Source organism: Pan troglodytes, chromosome 20 (assembly GCF_028858775.2).
Source record: "Pan troglodytes isolate AG18354 chromosome 20, NHGRI_mPanTro3-v2.0_pri, whole genome shotgun sequence".
In the NCBI taxonomy this organism is placed as follows: Eukaryota; Metazoa; Chordata; class Mammalia; order Primates; family Hominidae; genus Pan; species Pan troglodytes.
In genome coordinates, this window is record NC_072418.2 from 7,124,017 (window position 1) to 7,143,699 (window position 19,683).

General features: G+C 51.1%; 1 protein-coding gene across 1 annotated transcript; it reads left to right on the forward strand.

Moving 5' to 3' along the window:
- Positions 1 to 14,873: 14,873 nt before the first annotated feature.
- On the forward strand, positions 14,874 to 18,958 carry FEM1A (fem-1 homolog A). The gene has a single exon (XM_016934742.4). It carries the CDS (start codon positions 15,230 to 15,232, stop codon positions 17,237 to 17,239), a length of 2,010 nt encoding a protein of 669 aa, XP_016790231.1. The 5' UTR covers positions 14,874 to 15,229; the 3' UTR covers positions 17,240 to 18,958.
- Positions 18,959 to 19,683: the final 725 nt, after the last annotated feature.

Genomic DNA, 19,683 nt, shown 5'->3' on the forward strand with positions numbered 1-19,683 from the left:
CGGTGGTTGCCTCCCACTAGGGAGGGCAGGGGGCCGCCAGAGACAGCCTTGATTATGTCCTGCACCTTAATGGGTCCTTCCTAAGAGAGTGGCTTTGGTTTCCATGACAACAAGCCGGCAGCATCAGAGCAAGATAGTGGAGTCTCCTCCTCCGACCCACATCTGGTTCTGGAATCTCTACCCCTCTATCCCAGTCATTCCAAATCGCAGGAATCCAGCTGTGGCTCAGCCCAAGACCAGAGGGGGCAGCCACGCAGTGGACAGCGCTCCTTCTCTGTGGCCTAGCAGGCAGGAGGACCCCTGGCCCTGCCCCACGCTGGTAAGGAAGAGATGAATGGACAGAAATAGCGTATGCCGGGCCTGGCACAGTGGGTTACGCCTGTAATCTCGCACTTTGGAAGGCCGAGGCAGGCAGATCACTCGAGGCCAAGAGTTCAAGATCAGTCTGGCCAACATAGTGAAACCACGTCTCTACTAAAAATACAAAAACTAGCCAGGTGTGATGGCACGCGCCTGTTAATCCCAGCTACTTGGGAGGCTGAGGCAGGAGAATCGCTTGAACCCAGGAGGCAGAGGTTGCAGTGAGCTGAGATCGTGCCGCTGTACTCCAGCCTGGGCAATAAGAGCAAAACTCCGTCTTGAAAAAAAAAAAAAAAAGCTACAGCCAGGATGGGAGCAGTGGCTCATGCCTGTAATCCCAGCACTTTGGGAAGCCAAGGAGGGATGATTGCTTGAGGCCAGGAGTTCAAGATCAGCCTGGGCGACATGGCAAGACCATGCCTCACCAATAAGTAAATAAATAAAAAATTAGTTGGGTGTGGTGGCACGTGCCTATTATCCCAGCTACTTGGGAGGCTGAGGAAGGAGGACTATTTGAGCCCAGGAGGAGGAGGCTGCAGTGAGCCATGATTGTGCCACTGCACTCCAGCCTGGGCGACAGAACAAGCCCCTGTCTCAAAATAACAGCAAGAAAACAAACAAAACAAAACAAGACAAAAAAACTCTACAGCTAACAGTACACTTAATGGTACAAGACTGAATGCTTTCCCCCTAGAATGGGACTAAGACAGAGGCGTCCAGCTCTGTAGCCCAGGCTGGAGTGCAGGGGTGTGATCTCAGCTTACTGCAACCTCCACCTCCTGGGTTCAAGCAATTATTGTGCCCCAGCCTCCCATGTAGCTGGGATTACAGGTGTGCACCACCACACCTGGCTAATTTTTTGGGGGTAATTTTAGTAGAGACAAGGTTTCAACATATTGGTCAGGCTGGTCTCAAACTCCTGGCCTCAAGTGATCTGCCCACCTCAGTTTCCCGAAGTGCTAGGATTACAGATGTGAGCTACCATGCCCAGCCGACTCTCATCATTCCTTCCTTCCTTCTCTTCCTTCCTTCTTTCCTTCTTTCCCTTCCTTTCTTTCTTTCTTTCTCTCTCTCTCTTTCTTTCTTTCTTCCTTCCTTCCTTCTTTTCTTTTCTTTTCTTTTTGACAAAATCTCACTCTGTCGCCCAGACTGGAGTGCAGTGGCACCATCTCGGCTCACTGAAACCTCTGCCTCCTGGATTCAAGTGATTCTCGTGCCTCAGCCTCCCTAGTAGCTGGGATCACAGGTGCCCACCACCATGCCTGGCTAATTTTTGTATTTTGGTAGAGATGGGGTTTTACCATGTTGGCCAAGCTAGTCTCAAACTGCTGACCTCAGGTGATCCACCTGCCTCGGCCTCCCAAAGTGCTGGGATTATAGGCGTGAGCGACCACATCCAGCTGCCACTTCTATTCAATATTGTATTGGAGGTTCTAGCCAGTGCATAAGAAAAAAAAAAAAAGGCATCCACATTGCAAAGAAGTAAAACTGTGTTTATTCACGGGTGCCATGGTTGTCTATGTAGAAAATATTACAGAATCTACAAAAGATTGCAGGCTACAAGAACAATATAAAACATTAATTATATTTCTATATACTAGTAACAATCTTTCAGAAATTGAAATTAGGCCAGGCATGGTGGCTCACGCCTGTAATCTCAGCACTTTGGGAGGCCAAGGCAGGCAGATCACAAGGTCAGGAGATCGAGCCCATCCTGGCTAACACGGTGAAACCCTGTCTCTACTAAAAATACAAAAAATTAGCCAAGTGTGGTGGCGGGCGCCTGTAGTCCCAGCTACTCAGGAGGCTGAGGGAGGAGAATGGCTTGAACCGAGGAAGCAGAGGTTGCAGTGAGCTGAGATGGTGCCACTGCACTCCAGCCTGGGTGACAGAGGAAGACTCCGTTTCAAAAAAAAAAAAAAAAGAAAAAAGAAAGAAAATTACAGAAAATTGTAGACATAAAAGTTTCTCTTTTCCTTGTTATGAGGAAGCAGACATCCTGGGCAACATAGTGAGACCCCGTCTCTACAAAAAATAAACAATTAGCCAGGCATGGTGATGCACCTGTAATCCCAGCTACTTAGGAGGCTGAGGTAGAAGGAAAGATTGCTTGGCCCTGGGAGGTCGAGGCTGCAGTGATCTATGATTGTACCACTGCACTCCATCCGGCCTGGGCAACAGAGTGAGATCTTGTCTCAAAAATAAATAAATAAATAAATAAATAAATAAATAAGAGAGAGAAAAAGCAGGTATGCCTGCTACTCCATAACATTTCTGTTAGAAGGCTAGATGAGGGTTGTCTCTTAAGGTCCTTAATGAAAAAGAAAAAAGACAGGTTCTTTTTTTTTTTTTTTTTGAGATGGAGTCTCGCTCTGTTGCCCAGGCTGGAGTGCAGTGGTGCAATCTCGGCTCACTGCAAGCTCTGCCTCCCAGGTTCACGCCATTCTCCTGCCTCAGCCTCCCGAGTAGCTGGGACTACAGGTGCCCACCACCACGCCTGGCTAATTTTTTGTATTTTTAGTAGAGATGGGGTTTCACTGTGTTAGCCAGGATAGTCTTGATCTCCTGACCTCATGATCCACCTGCCTCGGCCTCCCAAAGTGCTGGGATTACAGGCATGAGCCACCGCACCCGGCCAAAAGACAGGGTCTTGCTATGTTGCCCAGGCTGGTCTGTAACTCCTGGGCTCAAGTGATCCTCCCATCTTGTCCACCAAAATTGCTGGGATTTCAGGTGTGAGCTACTGTGCCCTGCAAGGGACCTCATCTTTGATGGAGAATTTCCCTAAAATGCTCCTTTTCTTAAATAGGGTCTCACTCTGTAGCTTCGGCTGGAGTCAGTGGCATGATCATGGCTCACTGCAGCCTTGACTTCCTGGGCTCAAGAGATCCTGCTGCCTCAGCCTCCCAAGTAGCTAACTATAGGCACACACCACCATGCCAAGCTATTTTTTTATTTTTTGTAGAAACGAACTATCACTGTGTTGCCCAGGCTGGTCTCAAACTCCTAGGCTCCAGTGATCCTTCTGCCTTGGCCTCCCAAAGTGTTGGGATTACAGGCATGAGCCACCACGCCCAGCCAAAATGCTGTCTGATGAGCAAGGGATGTCAATACAATACTGAATGTACCATAACTGCCAGGTTGTCCATCCTCTGCATTTTTGGTGCTGTCTCTTCCTTCCACCTGTGTGATGGTCTTAAAACATCCATAGCCGGGCACGGTGGCTGCTGGGTGCGGTGGCTCACGCCTGTAATCCCAGCACTTTGGGAGGCCAAGGTGGGCGGATCACGAGGTCAGGAGATCAAGACCATCCTGGCTAACACGGTGAAACCCCGTCTCTACTAAAAATACAAAAAATTAGTCGGGCGTGGTGGCGGGCGCCTGTAGTCCCAGCTACTTAGGAGGCTGAGGCAAGAGAATGGCATGAACCTGGGAGGTGGAGCTTGCAGTTAGCCAAGATCACGCCACTGCACTCCAGCCTGAGCGACAGAGCAAGACTTTGTCTCAAAAACAGCAACAACAACAACAAAAAACATCCACAAACATCTAACTCTGTTTTCTTGTGAAGATCCAATTCTCTCCCCTTGAAAGTGGGCTAGACTTGGCAAATACGATGTGGCAGAAGTGACACTATGACTTCTGAGGCTGCGTGATAAGAGGTGATACGATACAGCTGATGCCTGGTTCTCTCTCTGGATGCTTGCTCCTGGGACCCAGCAGCCATCTTGTGAGGAAGCTCAAGCTACATGGAGGTGTTCCTGCCGGCAGTCCCAGTTGAGGTCCTTCAAGATGACTCCAACCCCAGCCTCCTTCTGACTTGAACCACATACGAACTGCCCCCAGTGAGAACTGTCTAGCAGAGTCCACTCTCAGAACCATGACAAGTAATAATAATAGGTTGTTGTTTATGTCAGTAACCTTGAGGTCGTTTGTTAAGTCAACTTAGGTATCTAGAGCAATCTGGAGTATTTGTTTCTTCCAAAGCTCTACCTAAAAAAAAAAATCCCTGTCCAGGCCAGGCACGGTGTCTCACGCCTGTAATGCCAGCACTTTGGGAGGCTGAGGTGGGCGGATCACAAGGTCAGGAGATTGAGACCATCCTGGCTAATGCGGTGAAACCCCATCTCTACTAAAAATACAAAAAATTACCTGGGCGTGGTGGCGGGCGCCTGTAGTCCCAGCTACTCAGGAGGCTGAGGCAAGAGAATGGCGTGAACCTGGGAGGCGGAGATTGCAGTGAGCCAAGATTGAGCCACTGCACTCCAACCTGGGTGACAGAGCAAGACTCTGTCTCAAAAAAAAAAAAAAAAAAAAAAAAAATCCCTGTCCATACTTGAAGACCTAGCCTCGCACATGAAGTATCTCCCAGGTTCCTCCTTCCCTCCCCAGCCAGATACAATCCATTCATTCTCGGGCTCCTGCATCCCCAACCACACAGTCTAACTTGAGTTATTCTCCTCCCATCAGATTCTGGGCTCTTGAGAACAACATCTGCTTGTTTACTGCTATATAACCAGGATCCAGCACGCAGCCCAGCACATAGCAGGTGCTAAGAATATAACTAAATGTGGCTGAATGTTTAAATGAATGAAGAAATGAAACAAAGATACATACTAATGCCTTCAGGCTGTGCTACATTATATAAATCTATCTAGTCCCTTCAGGGAGTGGGAGACACACTGAGACTGTTTCTTAGAAACTAAACCATGGCATATTTTCCCAATGAACAGACAGTTCCCCGGAGAGGAAACAGACATCGTAAACAAACTCTTGGGGAACTGTGTGATTTGGTTAGTAATTATAGACAGGCAAATTAAAGCTACCAGCTAGCACGTGGCACAATCCCAGTTACTATTACTGCACCACAGATGACCCCAAAATGTTCAGGCTTAAAACAATCATCATGGCTGGGCGGAGTGGCTCATGCCTGTAATCCCAGCACTTTGGGAGGCTGAGGTGGGTGGATCGCTTGAGCTCAGGAGTTTGAGACCAGCCTGGGCAACATAGTGAAACACCGTCTCTACACAAAAATACAAAAATTAGCTGGGCATGGTGGCACAGGCCTGTAGTCCCAGGTACTTGGAAGGCTGAGGTGGGAGGATTGCTTGAACCCAGGAGGCAGAGGTTGCACTGAGCTGAGATCATGCCACTGCACTCCAGCCTGGGCAACAGAGACAGACCCCTTTTTTTTTTTTTAATCATTTTCTTATATCTTATGGATTCTGTAGGTCAGGAGCTTGGGGCAGGGCTCCACTGGGAAGGTAGCCATTTGCCCAAACCAAGGAGAGAGGCCTCAAGATAAATCAATCTTCCCCATATCTTTCTTGTTTTTAAGTCAGGGTCTTGCTCTGTCACCCAGTCTGGAGTGCAGTGGTGCGATCATAGCTCACTGCAGCCTCTATCTCCTGGGGTCAAGATCCTCCCACCTCAGCGTCTCAAGGAGCTGGGACCACAGGTGTACATCACTGTACCTGGCTAACTTTTTAAATTTTTTCATAGAGACGGGGTCTCGCTGCATTGCCCACGCTAGTCTTGACCTCCTGGATTCAAGCAATCCCTCATGTCAGCCTCTCAAGTAGCTGGGACTACAGGCGTGCCCTACCATACTCAGCTCATTCTGCCCATATGTTGATCTTGAACTTCTAGGCTCCAGAAATGTGGAAAAATAACTTTCTGTTGTTTAAGCCACTCAACCTGTGATATTTAGCTATGACAGTCCAAGCAGACTAATACACTTACTCCTCTTCTCGTCTCTTTCCTTTTCTTTTCTTTTTTTTTTTTTTTTTTTGAGATGGAGTCTCGCTCTGTCACCCAGGCTGAAGTGGAGTGGCATGATCTCGGCTCACTGCAACCTCTGCCTCCCAGGTTCAAGCAATTCTCCTGCCTCAGCCTCCTGACTAGCTGGAACTACAGGCGTGCACCACCACACCCAGCTAATTTTTGTATTTTGAGTAGAGACGGGGTTTCACCGTGTTGGCCAGGATGGTCTTGATCTCTTGATCTTGTGATCTGCCCGCCTCAGCCTCCCAAAGTGCTGGGATTACAGGCATGAGCCACCGAGCCCAGACTTGTTTGTTTTTTTTTTGAGATGGAGTCTCATTCTGTTGCCCAGGCTGGAGTGCAGTGGCAAGATCTCGGCTCACTGCAACCTCCACCTCCCAGGTTCAAATGATTCTCTTGCCTCAGCCTCCTGAGTACCTGGAATTACAGGCATGTGCCACCATGCACAGCTAATTTTTGTATTTTTAGTAGAGATGGGGTTTCACCATGTTGGCCAGGCTGGCCTCGAACTCCTGACCTCAGGTGATCTGCCCGCCTCAGCCTCCCAAAGTGCTGGGATTACAGGGGCGAGCTACCGCACCCAGCCAAGACCAGTGTTCTAAGTGAAGTAACTAGTAATGAAAAACCAAATACTGTGTATTCTCACATAAGTGGGAGCTAAGCTATGGGTTTGCAAAGGCATACAGAGTGATATAATAGGTGGGACACAGTGACTCACACTTGGAATCCCAGCACTTTGGGAGGAGAAGGAGGGAGGACCATTTGAGCTCAGGAGTTTGAGACCGGCCTGGGCAATATAGCAAGACCCCACAAGCATCTAAAAAAAATTAGCTGGGTGTTGTGGTACATGCCTCTAGTCCCAGCTACTCAGGAGGCTCAGGCGGGAGGGTCACTTGAGCTCAGGAGTTCAAGCCTGCAGTGAGCTATGATTGCACCACTGCACTGCAACCTGGACAACAGAGCAAGACCTTATCTCAAAAAATAAAAATTTAAATTAAAAAAATGGTATAATGGACAGTGGAGACTCAGAAGCGGGGAGGGAGTGGAGAGTGAGGGATAAAAAGCTACATACTGGGGCCAGATGCTGTGGTTCACACTTGTAATCCCAGCACTTTGGGAGGCCGAGGCAGGTGGATCACCTGAGGTCAGGAGTTTGAGACCAGCCTGGCCAACATGGTGAAATCCTGTCTCTATTAAAAATACAAAAATTAGCCAGGCGTGGTGGCAGGCGCCTGTAATCCCAGCTACTTGGGAGGCTGAGGCAGGAGAATCACTTGAGCCCAGCAGCTGGGGGTTGCAGTGAGCCGAGATCTTGCCACTGCCCTCCAGCCTGGGCAACAGAGCAAGACTTTGTCTTAAAAAAAAAAAAAAGAAAGAAAGAAAAGAAAAGAAAAGAAAAACAAAGCAAAACAAGAAAACTACGTATTGGGTACAATGTACTCTACTTGAGTGATGGGCGTGCTAAAATCCCAGGCTTCACCACTATCAATCATCCACGTAACCAAAAACAACTTGTACCCCCAAAGCTATTGAAATTTAAAAAAATTTTTTTTTGTTTTTTTGGGGTTTTTTTGAGACAGAGTCTCGCTCCGTTGCCCAGGCTGGAGTGCAGTGGCACGATCTCGGCTCACTGCAAGCTCCGCCTCCCGGGTTCACACCATTCTCCTGCCTCAGCCTCCCAAGTAGCCGGGACTACAGGCGCCCGCCACCGCGCCCGGCTATTTCTTTTTTGTATTTTTAGTAGAGATGAAGTTTCACCGTGTTAGCCAGGATGGTCTCGATCTCCTGACCTCATGATCCGCCCGCCTCGGCCTCCCAAAGTGCTGGGATTACAGGCGTGAGCCACCGTGCGCAGCCTTAAGGGTCCGTTTTGTTTTATTTTGCTCCCTGGTCTAGCTCAGCTCCGGAATCGGTGCAGACACGCAATATCCTCTCAGTAGATATTTATGGAATAAATAAATCTGTCTCATCTTTGGCATTGCTATGATGGGGTCTATTTTGTCTTTTTCTCTATTTATCCGCATGTTTAAAATATTTTTTATTAGAAAAAAAAACGGAAGGCACCTTAGGATGAAAGCGCCTCCCCTCCCAACCCCCCAGTGGGGTTTGGCATGTCTCTCGCTGTCCCCATCACCTCCCTGGCCCGTGCAGGTGGCCTGGCCGTGGTTCTGCACGGGCCGCCGCGTTTAGGCGGCACTGCAGCTAATGACACCCCGCAGTGTGTGCCTGGCTGGCCGCCCGAGATGTGCCTGCGCATGGCATGGGGACGTTTGCAAGCCTGGATCCTGGCGTGGGGGCAGGGAGCGGGAGAACAGGCACGCAGATGGCAGAGGGGCTGGGGCGGGGACGCTTGCCTGGCGTGGGCCACAGTCACGACCCAAACGTAGCCCCCACTGTGTCTCTTCATAGTTGCATCCTTGGAAACCGGCGGGGCTGCAGGAAAAAAATTAAAAATCAGATGAAAGAAAATAAAGCAGTGGAGACCTCCAGAAGGTGCCCGCCCCACAGAATAGTCGTCAGGGTGGTGCTGTGGTTACAATGTGCTTCCTGGGGTGATGACTTCATTCATTCCACAGATATTTATTATTATTATTATTATTATTATTATTATTATTATTATTTGAAATGGAGTTTTGCTCCTGTTGCCCAGACTGGAGTGCAATGGCGAGATCTCGGCCCACCACAACCTCTGCCTCCCGGGTTCAAGCGATTCTTGTGCCTCAGCCTCCCGAGTAGCTGGGATTACAGGCATGCGCTGTCACGCCTGGTTAATTTTTGTATTTTTAGTAGAGACGAGGTTTCTCCATGTTGGTCAGGCTGGTCTCGAACTCCTGACCTCAGGTGATCCGCCCACCTCAGCCTCCCAAATTGCTAGGATTACAGATGTGAGCCACTGCGCCCAGCTTCCACAGATATTTGTTGAGCACCTACTCTGTTCTAGAAACAGGAATGCAGCAGTGAACACGACAGAGAAGAGTCCCTGAACAAACATTCTAAATTTGTAAATGATACAGCAGGGTAGGTTGGAAAGTGATGTATGCCACGGCGGGGGGAAAAAATAGGCTGAAAGGATCGTTCCACCTCGGCCTCCCAAAATAGTGGGATTATGGGTGTGAGCCACAGTGCTGAGTCTTAATTTTCGCTATTGGCCATGATTAACAACTGGTCGGAAAAAAAAAATCCTGAAAATATAACGATCAGCTCTTGTGAGTCAGTATACACCAACATCTGCACACTCTGGAGGGGTAAATTCTGTTTTGTTTGTTTTGCTTTGTTTTGTTTTGTTTTGTTTTGTTGAGACGGAGTCTCTCTGTCGCCCAGGCTGGAGTTCAGTGGCATGATCTTGGCTCACTGCAACTTCCCAGGGAGTTGGAAGGAGGGAGGAGGTTGGAGGGAGGAGGTTGGAGGGAGGAGGTTGGAGGGAGAGAGGAGGTTGGAGGGAGGAGGTTGGAGGGAGGGAGGAGGTTGGAGGGAGGAGGTTGGAGGGAGGAGGTTGGAGGGAGGCAGGAGGTTGGAGGGAGGAGGTTGGAGGGAGGGAGGAGGTTGGAGGGAGGGAGGAGGTTGGAGGGAGGAGGTTGGAGGGAGGGAGGAGGTTGGAGGGAGGAGGTTGGAGGGAGGGAGGAGGTTGGAGGGAGGGAGGAGGTTGGAGGGAGGAGGTTGGAGGGAGGGAGGAGGTTGGAGGGAGGGAGGAGGTTGGAGGGAGGAGGTTGGAGGGAGGAGGTTGGAGGGAGGGAGGAGGTTGGAGGGAGGGAGGAGGTGGGAGGGAGGAGGTTGGAGGGAGGAGGTTGGAGGGAGGGAGGAGGTTGGAGGGAGGAGGTTGGAGGGAGGAGGTTGGAGGGAGGGAGGAGGTTGGAGGGAGGGAGGAGGTTGGAGGGAGGGAGGAGGTTGGAGGGAGGGAGGAGGTTGGAGGGAGGAGGTTGGAGGGAGGGAGGAGATTGGAGGCAGGAGATTGGAGGCAGGAGATTGGAGGCAGGAGGTTGGAGGGAGGAGGTGGGAGGCAGGAGGTTTGCTGATTTTTAGCATTTGCCCATTTCCCGTGGTGTAAATATTCAAGCCAAGAATGATTTCCAGCTACCACCAAGGAGCCATAGAACAGGGTATGGGGGCCGGGTGCGGTGGCTCACACCTGTAATCCCAGCACTTCGGGAGGCTGAGGCGGGTGGATCACAAGGTCAAGAGATAAAGACCATCCTGGCCAACATGGTGAAATCCCACGTCTACTAAAAATACAAAAATTAACTGGGCATGGTGGTGTGTGCCTGTAGTCCTAGTTACTCAGGAGGCTGAGGCAGGAGAATCGTTTGAACCCGGGAGGCGGAGGTTGCTGTGAGCTGAGATCACACCCCTGCACTCCAGCCTGGCAACACAGCAAGACCCCGTCTCAAAAAACAAACAAATAAAAAAGAACAGGATAGTCGGAAGGAACGTGCGGGGGGACCCCAGCACACAGTATCCCAGTACCACTGGGCAGGTGCAGTGGACTTGAATAATCCAGGAAACATAGAATATAGTGGGACATAGTAACAAAAATAGTGAATTTGTGCGCATTTGTTATTTGTTATCTTTGTTTTTGTTGTTGTTGCTGTGTTTTGGGAGTTTTTTTGTTTTGTTTTGTTTTGTTTTTTTGAGACAGAGTCTCGCTCTGTCGCCCAGGCTGGAGTGCAGTGGCACCATCTCGGCTCACCACAACCTCCGCCTCCCCAGTTCCAGCCATTCTCCTGCCTCAGCCTCCCGAGTAGCTGGGAATGCAGGCACCCGCCACCATGCCCAGCCAATTTTTCTATTTTTAGTAGAGACGAGGTTTCACCATGTTGGCAAGGCGGGTCTTGAACTCCTGACCTCAGGTTATCTGCCTGCCTCGGGCTCCCAAAGTGCTGGGATTGCAGGATTGAGCCACCACACTTGGCCTACAAAACACTTTTTTTATTTTTTATTTTTATTTATCATTATTATTTTTGAGACAGAGTCTCGCTCTGTCACCCAGGCTGGTGTGCAGTGGCACGATCTCAGCTCACCGCAACCTCTGTCTCCCAGGTTCAAGCAATTCTCCTGCCTCAGCCTCCTGAGTAGTTGGGATTACAGGCGCCTACCACCACGCCTGGCTAATTTTTATAGTTTTAGTAGAGACTGCATTTCACCGTGTTGGCCCGGCTGGCCTCAAACTCCTGACCTCAGGTGATCTTCCTGCCTCAGCCTCCCAAAGTGCTGGGATTACAGACGTGAGCCATCGCACCTGGCCACAAAGCACTTTTAGACATGTTTTCTCTCTCACACTCCTATGTTCTCATTTTACAGATGAGAAAGCTATGTTCAGGGAGCTTGGGCCACTGTCCAAAGCCATGCAGCTGTTTGGCCGTGGACTTGGTTGTTGAATCCATGAATTCAGCTTTTAGAATTAACCTCTTGTCTGTGTTGAGAGGCAAATGGTTCGTAAAGTATTTTCACTCAAAACGCTTAGCCTCCCTACGGTGCCAAATACTATAACAGGCAAAAAGAGTGTCCCGGGGGTTGACCAAGGTCCATCTGGCTGGAGCTTCTCATGCCCCTAAATGGTCTTATGGCCAGTCCCAGGTGCACTGTGGAAGTCTCAAAAGTAGACATTTAACATGCAACTTTAAGCTGCTGTCCTGTTATTGGGCCACAGTCCCTCTAATTTTTTTAAATAAATCCTGTAATTGCTTCGTGGAAAGAACAATTATATTGCAAGACACTGCCATCTGTGGAAGGACATTAAAATACAATGAAGTGGCCAGGCATGGTGGCTGACGCCTGTAATCCCAGCACTTTGGGAGGCCGAGGTGGGTGGATCACTTAAGGCCAGGAGTTCGAGATCAGCCTCGCCAACACGGTGAAACCCCATTTCCACTAAAAACACAAAAATTAGCTGGGTGTAGTGGCGCGCACTTGTAGTCCCAGCTACCTGGGAAGCTGAGGCAGGAGAATCACTTGAACCTGGGACGTGGAGGTTGCAGCGAGCCAAGATCACACCGCTGTACTCCAGCCTAGGCGACAAGAGTGAAACTCCATCTCCCCCTCAAAAAAAAAAAAACAAAAAAAAACTTCAGGGTATGTGTATGTATATTTCAAATGGTTGAACTGTTCATTAAAAACATTTCAAATATTTCAAATACGCCATGAAATCCTATTTGGAGGCATTTCTTCATGTTGTACCACACATGAGAAAGCATCAAAAAAGAATTGGTGGCCAGGTGAGGTGGCTCACGCCTGTAATCCCAGCACTTTGGGAGGCCGAGGCGGGCAGATCATGAGGTCAGGAGTTCGAGACCAGCCTGACCAACATGGAGAAAGCCCGTCTCTACTAAAAATACAACATTAGCCGGGCATGGTAGCACATGCCTGTAATCCCAGCTACTTGGGAGGCTGAGGCAGGAGAATTGCTTGAACCCGGGAGGTGGAGGTTGTGGTGAGCCAAGATCGTACCATTGCACTCCAGCCTGGACAATGAGAGTGAAACTCTGTCTCAAAAAAAAAAAAGAAAAAAGAAAAAAAGAAAGAGAAAACAACAACAACAAAAAAAGAATACTTACACTCGTAGGCATTACCCAAGAGAAATGAAAACATATTTCCACACAAAGACCTGTACGCAGAAGTTTATAGCAGCTTTATTTGTAATCATCTAAAACTGGAAAGAACCATCACGTAATGGATAAAAGAATGGTGGCTCGTCCTTGCCATGGAATACAGCTCCGTAATAAAAGGCAACGAGCTGCTAATACACGCAACAGCATAGTTGCATCTTGAATGCATTGTGCTGAATGAAAGCTGCAGACCCCAGAGGCCACATACTGCATTTTTCTGTTTCTGTGCTGTTAGTATGAAACGCAGAGAACAGATCAGCAGTTACCAGTGGCTGCGGGTGGACAAAGGCGTTGATCAACAGGGCATGAGATAACATTCTTTTTTTTTTTTGAGACGGAGTCTCGCTCTGTCCCCCAGGCTGGAGTGCAGTGGCGCAATCTCGGCTCACTGCAAGCTCTGCCTCCCGGGTTCACGCCATTCTCCTGCCTCAGCCTCCCGAGTAGCTGGGACTACAGGCGCCCGCCACCACGCCCGGCTAATTTTTTGTATTTTTAGTAGAGACGGGGTTTCACCGTGTTAGCCAGGATGGTCTCGATCTCCTGACCTCGTGATCCACCCGTCTCGGCCTCCCAAAGTGCTGGGATTACAGGCGTGAGCCACCGCGCCCGGCCGGCATGAGATAACAATTCTGAATGAAGACGATGTTGAACATCTTGGTTGTGATACTGGCTACATAGCTGCATGTTTGTCACACCTGTTCTCTTTATTTATTTTTATTTATTTATCTTAGAGACAGGGTCTCCCTCTGTCACCCAGGCTGAAGTACAATGGTGCAATCACGGCTCACTGCAGCCTTGACCTCCTAGGTTCAAGCGATCCTCCCACTTCAGCCTCCCGAGTAGCTGAGACAACAGGTGCACGCTACCACGTCCGGCTAATTTTTCTATTTTTGTAGAGATGTGCTATGTTTCCCAGGCTGGTCTCGAATTCCTGGGTTCAAGCAATCCTCCCACCTCAGCCTCCCAAAGTGCTGAGATTACAGGTGTGAGTCACCTTGCCCGGCCAAACCTGTCCTCTTTATTAAAAATGCATTTTATTGTATATATATTACACCTCGAATAAACTTTAAAAATAAAGAATTCGGGTCACCAAAGATTTCTTTTTCATAATATAATTCATTGTTGTCAAAAAATGCCAGGAAATGGATCACCTTACAACTGCTAGAATAGCTATTATCAAAAAGACGAAAGGTAACAAACGTTGGCAAGGATTTGAAGAGAACACTTATACACTATTGGTGGTAATTTTAATTAGTATAGCCATTATAGAAAATGGTGTGGAAGTTCCAAAGAAAAATTTAAAAATAAAACTACCAGGTGATCCAGGAATCCCACTTCTGGGTCTTTATCCAAAGGAATTGAAGTCAGCACGTCAGTCCGGGCATAGTGGCTCACGCCTGTAATTCTAGCACTTTGGGAGGCTGAGGCGGGCGGATCTCCCAAGGTCAGGAGTTCGAGACCATCCTGGCCAACATGGCGAAACCCGTCTCTACCAAAAATACAAAAATTAGCCGGGCGTGCTGGTGGATGTCTGTAGTCCCAGCTACTCGGGAGGCTGAGGCACGAGAATCGCTTGAACCCGGGAGGCAGAGGTTGCAGTGAGCCGAGATTGCGGCATTGCCCTCCAGCCTAGGCAACAAGAGCGAGACTCTGTCTCAAAAACAAAAACAAAAACCAAAAAACCCCACAAAGTTATTGAAAGAAATAAATAAAAATAAATACGTAAATAAAAGAAGGAAATTCTGACACATACTAGAATATAAATACATGTATGTAAATGAATAAATGAATATATGAATGTGAGAATAAGAAGTGAGCGCGTCATTTTTTACCGTTCTTCCAGCTCAAAACGTTTTCGCCCCGTCCAGCTTTTCGGCCTCCTCCGGGCGCCCCCTGCCGGTGGGCCGCTTGTCCGTGCTCCAAGCCCAAAACAGACGCGTCCCCGCTAGTCGCTTTTAGCCTTCGGTCTCGGTCCTGATTGGCTCAGAGTCGCTCGTGATCCCTTTTGGGAAATGTAGTCCTTAAGGGTATCGCGCCTGCCTTTTCTATACGCTCTGACGCAGAGATAGCCACGGGAAGTACGTCACCAAATTTCGCCGGTTCCCACAAGCTAGGTCGTGTGGCGCTGCATGACGGGAATTGTAGTCCTCAAATTGCTAGCTTCCGATGCCATGCGCTGCGGCTGGAACGCCAATTCCCACCATGCCGCGCGCTCACAGCTCTCAGGGGCTGTCCTGTGGCCTTTGGGGAAGTGTAGTCTTGAGCCCCCAAGATTCCTTTTCTGTTCTATGGAGTGGGCCCGCGCAAAGGACTCCATTTCCCGGCGTGCTCCCATTCGTCGGGTCGCGGCAGCCATTTTGTTCCGCCCGAGGAGACCCTAAGATGGCGGCGAGGGAGACGGTGAAGGTTGCCTCCCGCCCGTCCGGGCTCTGATCCTCCGTCTCCCCGTCCCCCGGCGGCCGGCCCATGGCCTGGCGGAGGCCCGAACCATGGACCTCCGCACCGCCGTGTACAACGCCGCCCGTGATGGCAAGCTGCAGCTGCTCCAGAAGCTGCTCAGCGGCCGGAGCCGGGAGGAACTGGACGAGCTGACGGGCGAGGTGGCCGGCGGGGGAACGCCGCTACTCATCGCCGCCCGCTACGGCCACCTGGACGTGGTGGAGTACCTGGTGGACCGGTGCGGCGCGAGCGTGGAGGCCGGTGGCTCGGTGCACTTCGATGGCGAGACCATCGAGGGCGCGCCGCCGCTGTGGGCCGCCTCCGCAGCCGGCCACCTGGACGTGGTGCGGAGCCTGCTGCGCCGCGGGGCCTCGGTGAACCGCACCACGCGCACCAACTCCACGCCTCTCCGCGCCGCCTGCTTCGACGGCCACCTGGAGGTGGTGCGCTACCTGGTCGGCGAGCACCAGGCCGACCTGGAGGTGGCCAACCGGCACGGCCACACGTGCCTCATGATCTCGTGCTACAAGGGCCACCGTGAGATTGCCCGCTACCTGCTGGAGCAGGGCGCCCAGGTGAACCGGCGCAGCGCCAAGGGCAACACGGCCCTGCATGACTGCGCCGAGTCCGGCAGCCTGGAGATCCTGCAGCTGCTGCTGGGGTGCAAGGCCCGCATGGAACGTGACGGCTACGGCATGACCCCGCTGCTCGCGGCCAGCGTGACGGGCCACACCAACATCGTGGAGTACCTCATCCAGGAGCAGCCCGGCCAGGAGCAGGTCGCAGAGGGAGAGGCTCAGCCTGGGCTGCCCCAAGAAGACCCCTCCACCAGCCAGGGGTGTGCGCAGCCTCAGGGGGCTCCGTGCTGCAGCTCCTCCCCGGAGGAACCACCGAACGGGGAATCTTACGAAAGCTGCTGTCCCACGAGCCGGGAAGCTGCCGTGGAAGCCTTGGAATTGCTGGGAGCTACGTATGTGGATAAGAAACGAGATCTGCTTGGGGCCCTTAAACACTGGAGGCGGGCCATGGAGCTGCGTCACCAGGGGGGCGAGTACCTGCCCAAACCGGAGCCCCCGCAGCTGGTCCTGGCCTATGACTATTCCAGGGAGGTCAACACCACCGAGGAGCTGGAGGCGCTGATCACCGACCCGGATGAGATGCGCATGCAGGCCCTGTTGATCCGGGAGCGCATCCTCGGTCCCTCGCACCCGGACACTTCCTATTACATCCGTTACAGGGGCGCCGTGTACGCCGACTCGGGCAATTTCGAGCGCTGCATCCGCTTGTGGAAGTACGCCCTGGACATGCAACAGAGCAACCTGGAGCCTCTGAGCCCCATGACCGCCAGCAGCTTCCTCTCCTTCGCGGAACTCTTCTCCTACGTGCTTCAGGACCGGGCCGCCAAAGGCAGCTTGGGCACCCAGATCGGCTTTGCAGACCTCATGGGGGTTCTCACCAAAGGGGTCCGGGAAGTGGAACGGGCCCTGCAGCTGCCCAGGGAGCCCGGAGACTCAGCCCAGTTCACCAAGGCGCTGGCCATCATCCTCCACCTGCTCTACCTGCTGGAGAAAGTGGAGTGCACCCCCAGCCAGGAGCACCTGAAGCACCAGACCGTCTACCGCCTGCTCAAGTGCGCACCCAGGGGCAAGAACGGCTTCACCCCTCTGCACATGGCTGTGGACAAGGACACCACAAACGTGGGCCGCTATCCCGTGGGCAGATTCCCCTCCCTGCACGTGGTCAAAGTGCTGCTCGACTGCGGGGCCGACCCGGACAGCAGGGATTTTGACAACAACACCCCGCTACACATAGCAGCCCAGAACAACTGCCCGGCCATCATGAATGCCCTGATCGAAGCAGGGGCCCACATGGACGCCACCAATGCCTTCAAGAAGACGGCCTATGAGCTGCTGGACGAGAAGCTGCTGGCCAGGGGTACCATGCAGCCCTTCAACTACGTGACCCTGCAGTGCCTTGCGGCCCGGGCCCTGGATAAGAACAAGATCCCTTACAAGGGCTTCATCCCAGAAGATCTGGAGGCGTTCATCGAACTGCACTGACCTGCCCAGAACGCCTGCACCCTCACCTCTCCCCTCTCCTGCTGAGACGGGGGAAATCCGGCTGGGGCATAGCAGATGCTCGTTCTTGCCTCCTTCAGGCACCAATCAGGAGAAGGGTTCTGCCTCCCATCCCCTTTACCTGCAGACAGGGTCGGAGGTGTTAGCGAGCCTTTGGTGCTAGAAGCCATCAGGGTCACGTGCTAAAAGGACAGTCTTTCTCCGGGAGCCCGCTCACTCATTCTGAGTTAGGAAAAGACACAAGACCTTCCCCACATCCTGTCTGCCTGGGTTAGGGAGGCCTTTGCCTTGTTACCTAGAGGCGGAGGGACTGAAGCCATTGCGTTCCTTCCCTGCTAGAAACACAGGAAGAAGTTGAGGACGGTCTGCCTTCCCTCGTCCCTTTACGTGGCCGGATAACTCCAGCTGCTGAATACAGTGTTAGGACTGGGGGCTCCTGAGATGAGAGTTTGAGATTCAGGGAATGAGACCACCTCTCATTTCTTCCAGCATGATCACGCCCTGCTCCCGTGCCACCGTAGTCCCTGGCAGACAGGCAGGTCTCTGCCCAGGGCAGCCTGCCACTTGCATAGCTTTCGGTTGGTTTGGTGTTCTGTTTATTTAATAAGTGGGCAGGTTGCAAGCGTTGCACAGAAATTCTGAGATTTTACTGCCTTTTTTTTTTTTTTTTTTTTTTTAAAGAAAGTTGTTTGTTGGACTCCATAAGTGAATTTCAAGCAGTGAGGATTTTGTGGTGCCTGAGATGGCCGAGGCCACAGGGAGTGAGCTGTATGTGTGAGGAATTTTGTGAGCGAGATAAAAGTCCATGGTGTCAACCCCTAAAACACGGGTGACCGTACATTTTTATACATCTCCACTCTACGGCCTTTTACAGGCTTTCCGATTTTACAGGCCTTTCCAAGTTTCCATTCTCCTTAGAGAGAGAACTGTGCTTCCAAACAGAAATCAGGAGTGACCACAAAGCCTGAAAACACTTTGCCACCCAGCAAAGAACTGGCACAATTGGTTTGGGTCTGCATTGCCATAGTGCCCGAGTTAAAACTGCAGGCCACTCTGCCTTGCAAACCTCACGTGGCCTCTGATTTCATTGTGGGTGCATCCACAGGTGGCCCGAGCTGTTCTTTCAGCTGCTCCAAGGATTGAGACCCAAGTCATCATGAAAAAGGCCCAAGTACAGTCTTAATGCGATAAATCCACTAGCTAAGACGTTGAGTGCCAAGACCAGCCTTCCAGCCGCGGTTTGGACAAAGTCTCAGGTTCCCATGACTCAGGGTAAGGTGCTGGGGCTGCCAGAGGACCTGCCCCAGCAAGATTTTTGTCAAGAGCGAGACTCCATCAGCCCAGGCAGATGGGAGCAGGTTCTTGGCCGGCGTAGACAGCAGCAAACAGCAGCAGGGAAGCCATTCTCACTATATCCTCCCTGTAGTAGCCACGGCCAGGCCCTTAGGAGGAGCAGTGACCGGCGGTGTCCAGAAACGTCCTGTCCCTGGATGGAAACTAGGTCTCGTTTGGATTTTTTTTTTTTTTTTTTGCCGTGTCAGTTAGGAAATTATTTATTAATTTACAAGACAGGTTTTAACTCAGCCAAGGTGGGAAATGGCGTCCCTGTCCCTCCCAAAGCACAGAGCACAGAAATGAGGCCGTTTACATGGCGAGTCTCCGTGCTGGTGTTTAAGTCATTAAAAAGATACTCAAAGAGAATGGCCTGCCTGATGCGTCCTTGGCGTGGGTTAACTGGGGAAGTCGGAGGTGGGTGAGTCAGTCCATGGCATTGGTCTGAGTGAACAGAGAGCCCTAGGGCCACCTCCCCTAGCTAGAGGGGTTTCTGTGTTACATACTGGGGCTTTTTTTTTTTTTTGAGACAGAGTCTCACCCTGTCACCTAGGCTGGAGTGCAATGGCGCGATCTCGGCTCACTGCAACCTCTGCCTTCTGGGTTCAAACAATTCTTCTGCTTCAGCCTCCTGAGTAACTGAGATTACAGGCACCTGCCACCATGCCCAGCTAATTTTTGTATTTTCTGTAGAGGGAGGTTTTGCCGTGTTGGCCAGGCTGGTCTCAAACTCCTGACCTCAAGCGATCCTCCCACCTCAGCCTCCCAAAGTGCTGGAATTACAAGCATGAACCACTGCACCTGGCCTCTATGTTACATACTGGGGCTTTGTGTAAAATTTCATTTGAAAAACAGTATGTTGCTGTTTGAAACAAAGCCTGGGCAACATAGTGAGAGCCTGTCTTTACAAAAATAAAAAATAGGCTGGGTACGGTGGCTCACATCTGTAATCTCAGCACCTTGGGAAGCCTGGGCAACATAGTAAGACCTCTGTCTCTACAATTTTTTTTTTTTTTTTTTTTTTTTTTGAGATGGAGTCTTGCTCTGTCACCCAGGCTGGAGTGCAGTGACGCCGTCTCGGCTCACTGCCACCG